The sequence below is a fragment of the Phocoena sinus genome, chromosome 19, assembly GCF_008692025.1.
Source record: "Phocoena sinus isolate mPhoSin1 chromosome 19, mPhoSin1.pri, whole genome shotgun sequence".
Classification (NCBI taxonomy): domain Eukaryota; kingdom Metazoa; phylum Chordata; class Mammalia; order Artiodactyla; family Phocoenidae; genus Phocoena; species Phocoena sinus.
Genome location: NC_045781.1, coordinates 23,865,251 through 23,878,790, shown reverse-complemented (window position 1 = coordinate 23,878,790; position 13,540 = coordinate 23,865,251). Strand labels below are relative to the sequence as shown.

The following is a 13,540-nucleotide window of genomic DNA, read 5'->3' as shown; positions in this document are numbered from 1 at the left end:
ACATGCCTATGCTAGCTGTAACTTACTAATCAGCTGTGTGATCTTGGGTTCCAGTTTACTAGTGTAAACTGAAATGAGGTTAATTATGGTAGCTACATCCAAGGGTTAAATGGGATGGATACAAGTTACCTAGGACCGTGCTCTGTACATAATAAGCTAACCCAACATGTTAGCTGCTATTAGTATACCTGTAACTAGCACCATATAGTTAACTGATGTGAGTTAGCCTGAAGCACCTAGCAAGATTCTGAAATTGCCTTCTGATTGGCCAGAGATCATTTTATTTTGTGTGGTTTTTATGGGTACCCTAAACATAGGAAGTCAGTTAAAAATAATTTGGACTTCCCCTTAAACCCGCCCCCCCCCCCCCCCACCGCCCCAATTCTGGATAACAAAATTTACTTCTGTTAACCATTTTCAGGAAAGAAGGTTGTGTAGGGGCCCTGGTGGCGCAGTGGTTGAGAGTGCCTGCTGATGTAGGGGACACGGGTTCGTGCCCCGGTCCGGGAAGATCCCACATGCCCCGGAGCGGCTGGGCCCGTGAGCCATGGCCGCTGAGCCCTCGCATCTGGAGCCTGTGCTCCGCAACGGGAGAGGCCACAACAGTGAGAGGGCCCGCGTACGGCAAAAAAAAAAAAGTGGTTGTGTAGTTTCTTTCCTACATAGGCATTATTTTTTGAATTGGTTATAACTTGTGCTTGTGTGTAGCCATTTTTGTGGCAAAAGGGAACAGGGCAACCACCAATGTATATCCAGGTCTATTCCTATTAGCATGTGTGTTTAGAAAAGCAGTTTTTCCTCCTCATTTAGTATATTGAATATTTTTGTGGTGGTATATCATTTGTATTTAAAATAGTTTAAAATGTTTCTTTGATTATAAAACATTTCTTTGATATATGTGTTCAATATATCGACTTTGGCACACACAGTAGAGTCTGTAGTCTTATCCGTTCAGACGACTACATTTTCGTGTTTCTAGTTCTTTGTATTTACATGTGTTTACACACATTTATTTTGAAATCATATAATTTGGGATTGTGTAACTATGTAACTCCCTCGCACCCCTACACATAACATGATCATCCAAGCATTTAATAATCTTGGAAAAACATCATTTGGGGTAATTTTTGTGAAGACTGACTGTAGTTTTAGCCAGGTCGCCAGTGTTGGATATTTGCTTTGCCCAGTTTTTCCAGGTAAATTTTTTTGGCTAATTATAAATAGCCTGTGAACATTTCTATGTTTTCTGGTTATATTCTTGGGGGTTTTTATTTTCTTTAAAGGTCTTGATACTTTTTTCATTGCTTTCTGGAGAGGTTTCAGTGGAAACTTACAGTAGCAAGTGTGAAGGATTTTGCCTTTCATTGTAACCTCATGTTTTGCCAGTTTATGCTTAAGATAGTAAATTTTGTGTGTTTGATAGGTAATAAGGTTGATATTTTACTATTTGTTAACTATATTTATTTGTCTTCATATTTTTGGCCTATAGGGATGATGTGACCTAGAGCCGTATTTCTTGGTCCATTTGAGATTTATGAGATCTAACTCTTGTTCTTAAATCATCTATATTTATAATCAATATTCTACTTTTTCCTATTGATGCCCCCACCCCTTCTGGTGTCTTGGTGTTTTCTTTCAGGGGATTATATATAGGGTAGGGGTAGGGGATATGTTTTGTTCTTTTACATTCTTAAACTTGAATTCATCCTGTTGAACTGAATCATGAACCAGTTTAATATGCTAACGATTGTTGGGGAATTTTTTCTTTTGCTTTGAGTGGTTTTTATTATAATATGTATAACTTTCTAATTTAAAAGGCCCACAATTTTACAAACTTTAAACTTAAGCGAAGCAAATGGCTATAGATGTTTTTGGCTCACCAAAAAATCTTAATCATGTTCCCTGCCCCCCCCGCCGACCAAGCTCAAGAGCTCTATATGCAGGAACATCTGCAATGATTCTACTAATGGAATTTTATTTCACTCAGGTTCCTGAGTGGAAAAACTGGTAAGTAACCCAAACTGAAAAGCAAAACACTGGATCAGACTTAAACATACCTGGGGGCCGGGCCAGTCTGTGACTGGTGCATTAGACTAGAGTAAGATTAGAACACATAGGGTGAATTGAGTGTATGACCTACCAACTAGTACTGTAGTCGTTTATGTAAGTTAAATAAGAAAGGTACAGATAGAACGTTTTGAAAATCTATAGATTGAATGCACTGCTAGAACCTTAAGTCATTCTCTTCCCCACCTACCTACTGTGCATGTTCCAAACATAAAGGATGATTTGGTGGCTTACTGCGTATGATCTTAAGCTAGTTGAGTCATTTACCAAAAGAAACTCACATTTTCCTAAAAACAGCATCATCCACCAAATTCAAGCATCTCCTAAAATGTGAAGTGTGGGATGTAGGTTCTAACTACCTGGGTTTGAATTCTGACCCTTTACTCACTAACTTTGACTTGACTTTGCTCGAAGTTCCTTCTCTGTAAAGGGTGTAGTTGTGTCTACCTCACAAAGGAATGAGGATGGCTAAGTGCGGAAAGTGCTTATCCTTATGCCTGGCACTATAGCCTCACTGCCTGCCGAACCATTTTCCTTAACTTTATACAGCCTTAAGAATTTTCTTTGAAAATAATTTATTTTTCTTAGGCCTTTCTAAATTCTGAAAAGTAGAAACAATGGTTTGAAGGAATACTTGGTTTTATAATAAAGTCACATTTTGACAAGCTTGCACTGTCATGTCAAGATTAGGATTTGGCCTAAAGGGTTTTAGTTCCTATTGCCTAGAAATGTACTGACAATATGTTAGAGCTGAACTTAATTAAAAAATTTTTAATATGAAAGATTTTTTTATGAGGTCCAAGAATGTTAAATACATTCTTTAGCTCATTGATAGTACCTACCATACCTAATATGTTCCAAATAAGTGAATTTTCATAGCAAATAAAGCTTTTCCTACATTAAAAAAGAAACTTTTGATACAGCTGTTTAAAGACATTTCAATAGCCATTCAGTGCATTTGCCTATTGTTTCCCTTCAGATCCTTTTAGTATTTCCTTCCTGTTCTGGTGCTTTAAAAATTTTTTTAGTAACTAATTTTCATTGCAGTATCCACTAAATGTTATTAAAACAAAAAAGCATAGCATTGGATCATAAATCATCAAATTGGATAATGACTGTACTTTCGTAGTCTTGACTTTTTAAGCTGCTGGATAAAATTTTCATGAAGATGGGCACTCAAATACAACGCATTTTGGCCAAAATAATGTGAGCTTGAACATGTTACACTTAATTAAAAAAACAAATGTTCTTGATGTTTACATCTAATAAATAGTCCCAGACAAAATAAACTTTGGATTTGGAAGAAGAATTGGCAAAATTAACATTCTTTGTGGCTTAGTGTCAAGTCCCCTTAATTATAGGAAGGTTTTTCTCATTTCAGTGGTCAATAAAAGGAAAATGCAAAGTCAGCCCACTCTACCCTCAGCAGCTGGTTACCTCACAACATGGTAGACTTTGGTAAGGTTTAAACGTGGACCAGTCACCGAGTGCCGGGAGCTCCTCTTGGTAGACATGACTAGTCACTGTGTTCAGATGATGGGAATCAGAAACCTCTGCATTTCAAGCAGCCTCTGCAACTCAGATGGTACTGGGAATGGAAATAAATTTGCAACCCCGCTCTTATGAAGAGGATCTGTGCTATGACCAGAATGCAGATCTTGACTGATGTCCCGGGAAGAAAAGGAGAGAAGGAAATTTTGTGTGTTTCACTCAGCATGTAACTTTTACCTCCCCTTATTTAGAAAAATTCAGGTATGTTTAGTACACTTTAAATCCACTCATTTAGTCAGGAGACCTTAGCAATGGTCCGAGATTTGTAGGCTGATGTTAAATAGGGTCACTCAACTCCGATGGCATCTTCCACTGCATACAGGTGATTAACAGCAGTAAATCTCTGACATGGTTTACAGTAAGGTTCAAACAGAAGGGGCAGAGCCAAGTGAAAACCACTGAAGGGGCAGAGCTAAGTAAACGTGTGCCTCAAGCAGTGTAAAATTTCTTGATTACCAAGGCACTTAAAGCTTTACATAGTTTTAATACTTGAAGAGTTTTAAAAGCCCACATAAAAAGTGTGGAGAGCACTGGCTAAATACACAGATTCCCAAGCCCTCACCTATAGGCCTGCTGAATTGGAATTTAAGTTAGCAGTTCTCAAAAAACCTAGCTGACTGATTGATAGATGAGGGGGGTCTTTGGGAAACACTTTTACAAACAGTGCTAGAAAAAGATACTCAACCATTAGTCATCAGGGAAATGTAAATCAAAACCATGAGATGCTTCTTTAATGGTCTTTTTAGGATGGCCATTATCAATAATGAAAATAAGTGCTGGCAAGAATGTGGAGAAATTGGAACCTTTGTGTATTGCTGGTGGGAATGTCAAATGGTGTAGCTGTGGTGGGAAACATGGGTGGTTCCTCAAGTGTATTTCCAAAAGAATGAAAAACAACAGACTCAAAGAGATAGTTGTACGCTCATGTTCACAGCACAACAGCCTAGAGGTAGAAACGAGATAAATGAATAAAACGTGGCATGTGCAGCAGTGGAATATTAGTCTTAAAGGAAGGAAATTCTGATACATGCTGCAACATGGATACATGATGACATGCTAAGTGAAACATGCCAGACACAAAAGGGCAGATACTCCACTCACATAAGGTACTTAGAATAGGCAAATTCATAGAGACAAGGTAAAATAGTGGCTACCAGGGTCTGGGGGGTGGAGGAATGGGGAGTTACTTTTTATTGGATACAGAGTTTCAGTTTAAGATGATGAAAAGGTTTTGGATATAGCTAGTGGTGATGGTTGTACATTAGTGTAATTAACGACCCTGAATTACACGCTTCTAAGTTAAAATGGTAAATTATTTTGCCACAATTTTTTTAAAAAAGTCAATAAAAGAGCTCAGACTTAAAAAAACCAAAAACAATGCTAGAGAAAAGAAGGTCATACTGCTAATTTCATATATGTATGGGTTTTCTCAGTCAGCACCTTTAGTAAGGAAAGGCATGCTCAAAGCCAGAGGGCCCAGAAGATGCCCTACTGCTGTTCACAGACCAGTACAAAACTGAATACTCGGGACTCTTGAGGAAGAATACAGATAACTCCCACTCTTCAAATGTGTGCTATGTTGCCACTGCTGGGTGGGACACGGCAGAGCAAGGTGGGTATGGATTAACTCCCTCTGGTTGCTGAAAACAAATTAACATCATCGTTTCTTCTACCTTGTAAGACGATTGTGCAGAAATAATAAAATCACAGTAGTGATAAGATAGTCAATGAAATGTTTTCCAAGCTCCCGGTGCTTTTTCTCTCCCACTGGCCACGGCCCTAGGTCTGCACTTGTCCTCCCGGAACACATTCAGATTTTACCGCCAGGTCTGAGCACAGTATTTGGGTAATTTGTATATCCCATTCTTATCCAAGAAATTCCGAAGTATCTTTACATATCTGTTGTTATATTTTGTAATATAAGATTCTGAAGTCCATTACTGGCTGGAGTAATGATTAGAAATTGTTCCGTGTTATTTTATGTTGCATTCTAACTGTATCTTCACAGTAACACTGATGAGTACAATTATTTGCATTTTAAAGGTAAGGAAAACTAAGATACAGAAAGCTCAAATGCTAGTAAGTACAAGAGCCTAACTTCATAGTTACCCATATCTGGACTGAGTCACAGGAGAAGAGAGGCATGGAGAAAGGCTACCAGAACTGGGGATTGGCACAGGCAAACAAGCAACACAAGGGGAGGTGACAGGAATCAGGATACCAAGTGTAGGGACCATCCCAGGATGGATGGCTGCCTCCCTCTGGGGACTGGACTTTTTTCTAAGATGACAGGCATTCAGGGCCAGTATGTTTCTGTCATGTAGGCCAACACACGCCACTCTGCTGCTTCCCTCAGCAAAGGAAGGGTAGGGTGTGTAGACCTCATCACAGAGTTTGCTTCACTTGAATGTTTTCCAAAAAGACTAATAGTTGGCTATTATTTTCACCTTTGCCCAGTTCCCCTTCTGATTGCTTTCAGGGGCCAATAAAGTCTACAGGTGAATCTGCTAAGGTAATGGTCTATACCAATGGTTCTTGACCTTGACTACACATCAGAATCATCTGGGTGGCCTAGTAAAGCAGATTGGGTCCCACCCCCAGAGTCTGATTCAAAAGGTCTGCTGGTGGGTTTTGAGAATTTACATGTCTAATAAGTTCTCAGGTAATACAGATGCTTCTGTTTGGAACCACAAGAGAACCACTGTTCCATAACTTTCCAGGGACAGTAATGAGCCCATTCAAGACAAGAATTCAATTCCGATTTAATCAATTTATTAAATTAACATTTCTGTAATAAACACTAGCCACCACTTGAGTCAGGTTTGTTACTGCTGAGATTAGGTTCGCAAATTAGGGACATTTTGCTTACCCCTGCTGGTGTGAATAAAATCATCCTGTCAGTACCTTTTGGCACTTTATAACTTAAAATTCTAAGAAGCTGAGATTTGGGCTTACAATTTGCTATTTAAGAGGCCAGGTCTGGTGCTGACAGTAAAGCCACCATCAAAAGCTGCGTTAAGAACTTCATCCAGGCAGGTTGCTGTGACAAAACTTAAATCCTGCCGGACATTGCCTGGGATTTCTTCAAGGTCTTTCTCATTCCTCTGAGGAATAATGACACGCTTCAATCCCGCTCTGTGTGCTGCCAGCACTTTGTCTTTAATTCCACCTACCTGTAAGGAGGGAAGAACGTTATTAAGGTTTATGATCATCCTCAGGCTGTGAAAGAAACCCTGACCCACCTTTCTTTCACTGCTATTTTAAAACATCCAAATCATCTTCCATTTCGCTACAGCATGAGCTAGGAAAGCCACTAAAAAGGTTAACAGTAAATTCTTTACATTTCAGTTAGTATTATATTAAATCCTTTTAATGGAAGATTCTAAATTTTTGACAGGTATGAGCACCTCTTCTGTCCGTGATTCTCTTTTATATTGTCAAGGTTAACATTTATATTCCTTTCTGTACTCACAACAGTCTTGTTAATAGGTTGATTCTGAAAAAGCATTACATTATTTTGACCATAAATACCATTCCTACAGAGCTTAGTTGCATGCCAGGATTATTTTCTTCTGTACAGGTTTAAAGCAATGACCTCTGTGCCGTGTGATGAAGAAAACATCTAGGCTCTTGTGGTGGTTTTAAAATATGTCTAAAATGGTCCCTTGAGAAGGTGGAGTCTAATTCCCCTCCCTTGAATGTGTGCCAGGCTTAGCGATTTACTTATGAGTGCGGTGGAAGTGATGCTGTGTGACTTTCAAGGTTAAGTTACAAAAAATAAGAGCTTCTGCCTGGATCTCTCTTGGATCTCTTGCCCTGCAGGTAGCTCAGGTAGCCCAGGTGTCTGAGGTCACCCCAGCAATCCAGCCAACCAGGACCAATCTGCAGTCACGTGAGTGAACCACAACAGAAGCAGCTGCCCCGCCCCAGTCAGCCTTCAGATGACTGACTGGTATATGACTACATGATGAGAGACCCTGGGCCACAAGAGCCCAGCTAAGCCTCTCTTGAGTTCCTGCCCCACAGAAACTAAGGATAATAACTGCCGTTTTGGGGTGGTGTGTATGAGTATTAGATAACAGACAGAAGTCTCAGTCACACCACCCGGGACACGCGACCCCTGGAGACAGCCCTCAGAAGCGTGCTCCCACCTGTGGCACCAGACTGGCTGGGCTCTAGACCTTTCTGCACAGTGGCCATCCTACCACACTGTCACTCTCTTGCCAGGCTTTTCCTTTATGCTGCTGAACTACACTTTCAATGTAACTTCTTCAGAAAGAGTGTGAGATAAACGGATTCCCTGCACGTATGGAAATGTCTATCTTGCATTCACATTTGGTTGACGGTAAGGCTGTGTATACAAAACGATTTAAACCCATTTTCCCTCAGAGTCTTGAAGGTGCTGTGTATCTAGGGTCACGGATGAGAAAGCTTTTACCTCCATGATCTGAAAAGTCATGAGGATGCAATCCTTTTTCCTAGTTGGTACAGGCCCTTTCAACCTGAACATAGCCTTAAATTCTAGGAAATGCTCCATTATTTCCTTGACAATTTGTTCTCTTCTATTTTCTCTGTTTAGTTAGATGTTGGATTTGTCAGACTGTTTTTTCTATTATTTTTTTCTGAATAGTTCATCGACCAATTCCTAAAACCATTCTTTTAAATTCAAGAGCTTTGTCTTATCCTCTGTTCTTGAATTACGTTTTCTCCAGACTTACCAGGTCTTTCTCTTAAATGCTGCTGCTTTTCTCCATGTCTCCCATAATAGTTTAAAACTGAAGGCTTACTCAGAGCTGCTGTGGCTTCGCCTCTGCTGGGGGTAGGGAAGCCTTTATCTGCGTGCAATTTGCACTGAGTGCAGGGGACCTAGTGGAAGAACCATTTGTTCTATGGAGATTTCAACGAATCCCCTGGTTTTCATTTCCCACCCCCTTCCTTTTCTCCTGGTCTGAACCTTCTGGCTCTGAGCCAGTGCTTTTCAACAGATTCCTGCTGGGAAGACTGTCTCCACCTCCAATTCTGTTACATCAGCTGGGGACACTTCTATCTTCTAGAAGTTGGCTGAACTATCAGCTGATGGCTCCCCACTCATTTTTTTTTTTTAACATCTTTATTGGAGTGTAATTGCTTTACAATGGTGTGTCCCCCCTCATTTAAAAAAAAATATTTTTCATTTATTTATTTTTGGCTGTGTTGGGTCTTCGTTGCTGTGCGCGGGCTTTCTCTAGTTGCAGCGAGCGGGGGCTGCTCTTCATTGCGGTGCGCAGGCTTCTCACTGCAGTGGCTTCTCTTGTTGCGGAGCACGGGCTCTAGGTGCGCGGGCTTCAGTAGTTGTGGCACGCAGGCTCAGTAGTTGTGGCTCTTGGGCTCTAGAGCACAGGCTCAGTAGTTGTGGTGCACAGGCTTAGTTGCTCTGCAGCATGTGGGATCTTCCCAGACCAGGACTCAAACCCGTGTCCCGTGCGTTGGCAGGCGGATTCCTAACCACTGTGCCACGGGGGAAGTCCTTCCCCCCTCATTTTTGACTGTTATAATTTATTCCCTTTATTCCTTGCTTAGCTTACCATTTTGAACTAGGAAACTAAAGAGTTTATGGTCAGTAAAGCACTTGCTCATTTCCTTTTAGTAGTACAGCTCGTATCAACCACTACTGTCACTAGAAATGCAGTAGTTCTGGGGTAAGGTAAAGAAAAGAGATCGACATTCCTATCGAGTATAGATATACAGTTATAGTAAATAAGGTTTAGAATATGACTTTCTGGTTGAATTAAATTTAAAAAATCAGGGAACTGAGAGCATTTTTTGTGATCCTAATTGGTGAGATTCTATGACCTACTTTCACCATTACCTCATAAAATAAAGGCGTTCTCATAATAAAGAACATTCCTTTTTTTCTCATTTTGCTATTGAACCCACCAAAACTTTATTGTAGTCTGGTACTGCTAACTAATGACTTAAACCTCTAAATGATCTCTCAAGTTCTATGCATTTTTCAGTGTTTTTATAAGTAGTTATGATATAGGCTGGAGCCCTAAAGCCTCATATGTACAGAACGTTTTCAAAATTTAGCAATTAGGCATGGTTAGTCTTTACTACAATTTCCATTTTATACTACTACTTTTCTATATATTTTTTTATCAATCTATCAATTACAGTAATCTAAGTTATCTATAGGCGGACAGGAGGTCTCACAGGAATTCCAAAAGGTGAGAATTGGGCTTAAAGTTTAAAAATAGCTACCATCCTATTTTACACACATGCCATATATTTAACAATTCATTAACTAGAATAAAGCCTCAAATCTTCACCTGAACAGCTGATATTTCTGGTGACCAGACTGATATTTTTTTCTGTAAGCAAGTCTTCTTTTTTAGTAGAGGGGAAAACATGGGGAAAATTGTCAGTTTTTCCTTTATTTGATCAAAATTTTAAAATCTGAATTACAGATATAAAAATTTAATATGTGTTTAAAACTAAGCTATTCATAGGAAGAAGGCAAACCACTATTAATTTAGATTTTAAAATACTATTAATAAAAATTTTAAATTAAAAAAATTAAAAACCATATAAATAGGTTTCTTCATACATACTGGAAGAACAAGACCTCGCAGTGTGATTTCACCAGTCATGGCTACATCTGAACACACCAGCCGCCCACTAAAAAGTGAGGCGAGACAGGTTGCTATGGTAACTCCAGCAGATGGTCCATCTTTTGTGACAGCTCCAGCTGGGAAGTGCAGATGGATGTCTGTGTTCTCAAGAAGATCAAAACTTCCAGAAGCTTTAAAAAAGGAAAAAAGGATTTTGATGTAGAAAAATTAAACCTGTTTTCTTTTTCTCCGAAAAAAGAAAATCAAAGAGATAAAAATGAATGTTTCGGGTAAACAGATCCTTCAAAATATTAATGGGCAGTATAAGTAAAGTGGGGGTCTGGAAGAACAGCTTCATTCTATTCCAAGTAGCAGGAAAAACAAAACAAACCCTTGGAGTCGGTTTCCAGCTCAGGTTCCAGTCACAGTCCTCAACTGGGAACTAGAATTTCCACAGGAATTCAAAAGCAAAGGTCTGTGCTTTAAGGGGTAACTGGATCTGTCTCTGAACTGTGGGATGCCTCCTGGGTCAGGATCCCAAGGCTCTCCTTTGCCTGCAACTGCACCCCCCGCCCCTACTCCCTGGGGTGGGTCGCTCACCATTGGTCAGATGGTATTTCTTGGCGTTGCTGCGGAGCCAGCTGATAGCCAGGTGGGCAGACTCCTTCATGACGTCCCCCAACTGGCCAGTCAGAGTTAACTGGCCTTCGCCATCCATCCGACTCGCCTCCACGAACATGATTTCCCCACCTAAGGGAGTCCAAGCCAAACCGATCGCCACTCCTGGTTGACTCAGACGCTCAGACACCTTGAGAGAAAGAAGGAAAATGATCGGTAAGGCCAACAAGAGCCAAATTCTTTTCAGGCTGACCTAATCACAAGCGCTGGCTCTTCCTCAGAGGGCTTAAGCTTAAGCTGCACCTCAAAGTACTTACTACTGCACGTGACTTGGAGTCACACAGGGCTTTTTTGCCAAGAGAGACTTTGGCATTTATCAGAAACAATTTTACCTTAAAGTATGCGTGAGTGACTTTTGATACTTAAGCACCACATCTAGTTACACATGCCCTAATTTTCAGGAACAAACGCAATCGCTTTATCTATCTCAATGCTTTTATTAGGTTGCATATTTAAAAACACTACAGCACCGAACTTCATTTTAGGCAATCATGAATTTGCTTCTGGAAGTAGAAACGCTCTTTTCAATGTACTTTTGAGAAGTGTTAGCTCCAGAGGCCAAGGTATATATTAAAACCCCTGGATCTTACCTCCCTGCCACTCATCTTTATTGCCGCGGAGGCACTGTAAAATGCTACTTCACTGTGTCCTGGATCCTTTCTGTGTGCTCGGAGGCCCACTGTGCTGCCTCACTTCCATATTAAACTGACTGTGTCACTCACTGGTGATTACAGGCCAAACAGGTTAACACATCCAAGTTACGAAAACATATCAAAAGTAACAGCCGAAAAACAGTTATGTTAACTTTTATCGCACATTCTGAGCCTCCAAATTTCTTATCGTAATAGAAGTTACCCATGTTAGAGGAACTGGGCACAATATGTCAACCCAGCACTGATGCCATCATGAGATTTTTCCACCGAGAGGTAACTTTCTCACTACAGAGCAGGAGAGTCTATAGCCTGAGTTTCTGGTTAAAGGGCTGGGTGGCTGATGCTTGCTTTTCCAAGGGGCTTAGATGCTGAAAATCCTGATTTTAAATGGACGTTTGACATCCATTGAAGCTACTGGGCACTTATTTTTAGTAGTAAACATAAAAACCTATTTTTAAAGTTGGTTTTATATTTAAAATTTTAATTTTATATTTAATGATACGTTAGAGACTGGAAAGGCCAGGCTGCATCGCCGGCTGAGCTGACACTGTGCACCATGGATTTCACCTTCCCTCAGCTTTGCATTTGCCCTGTTTTGTATCTATTTGAGGAAAAAGACGCAAAAGATCAATATGCAAAAGATCAGTACTATTTAAGGAAAACACAGAAACAATTATTTATAAAAGTGTTCACAAGGCTTGTTCTTGCTAATATAAAATCAATTCTCTATACCTGAACAACATCTACTTTGGGTGGGAACTTGTCAGGGGTTCCTGTTTTTACTGCACGGCTCTTTTCTAGGACTGACTGAACCAGTCCTAAAGAATTATCCTCAATATACTGAATCCTGTGCTAATGTAACAGAAAAAGCCATATAGCACAACTTCATTAGCTATAATGAGAACAATCCCTTTTAACAGCTAAATCCTCAAAACTCATTTTGTCAGAATAATACCAAACATGTCCCCAAAGAATCAGAAGTAGGATTCATGTTGATTACCACATTGCTTCAAGAAACCAAGCCAGTTTCCAACACTCTCCATCTGCCAGTGCTCTGGGTAAAAGTAACTGGTCCATTGTTCATTGAAAGGACAGGGGGTAGATAAGTACACGTGACCAAACCAAAACCATCCAGGCTCGTAACCGCTTTATTCTAACTTGACGGTAAGTGCTGAAATATTAACCTGAAGATGGGACCAGTGACAAATCTGTGTAACTCAACAACAACATACACGGGTGGGAGAACTGAGGGCAGGAGTTACTATCAAACCTAGAGTCTCGTGATGAGGCTAATAGCAGTTATCTAAGAAGTAACCAATCTGTAATTCTTAGACTTGGAGTCATATTCTTCAAAGCCATGTGTTCTGAAATTGTAACAATTCTCTTAACAACCAAGCATCCAGTTTCTACGTATTTTTCCCTCGGAAATAATGAGTGCAAGTAAATATGAATTTAAAAGATAAGATATATGCTCTTTCTTGCTCCCGCATGCAGTTTCCCAGCCATCTTAAACCCTTTATACAGAACAATTTGTATTTTATAGACTTCCCTAACAAGTGATTCAATACAATAATTTCAAAACTATGTTTATCTACTGGTACTTTCCTACCAGTTTCTAATTCCATTACTGGTTTGTGGAATCATCAATTGTATTAGCCAAGACAGGCCTAGGCTTGATGCTTAGAACGTTTTTCCCTCTAAATGTCAGAGTGGAGCAGGAGTTTCTCAAGTTCACTTCTGTCATTCAATTTCCCTTGAAACTGGTGCTTCAAGTTTCCTTTATCTGTTAACCAAATCTTGTTCAAAGAAATGGTCATTTTCTTCTGTAATAATTCTATCAATCATGTAAATATGCAGACTGAGGAAGTGTTTAAAATACTTAATGAAAAACCTAATTAATAACAGGATATGTCTTATTAAGTATGACTGCATTCTGAACACTTCAATGATAGCAGTGTTTAAGGAGCATTTGAGCATCTAATCATTGCCAATTTCACACTG

The 13,540-nt window shown here is 39.8% G+C and overlaps 1 protein-coding gene across 1 annotated transcript in view; it reads right to left on the bottom strand.

Annotated features, from left to right (window-relative positions):
• Positions 1–6,368: 6,368 nt before the first annotated feature.
• LONP2 (lon peptidase 2, peroxisomal) overlaps positions 6,369–13,540 on the bottom strand; it is a 99,648-nt gene continuing 92,476 nt past the window's right edge. The window contains exons 13-15 of the mRNA XM_032611791.1: positions 10,809–11,016; positions 10,209–10,399; positions 6,369–6,791 (exon numbers count right to left, since the gene is read on the bottom strand). Of these exons, the coding sequence (XP_032467682.1) occupies positions 6,570–6,791; positions 10,209–10,399; positions 10,809–11,016 (621 nt within the window). The 3' untranslated portion in view covers positions 6,369–6,569. The remainder of the gene's footprint in view (positions 6,792–10,208; positions 10,400–10,808; positions 11,017–13,540) is intronic.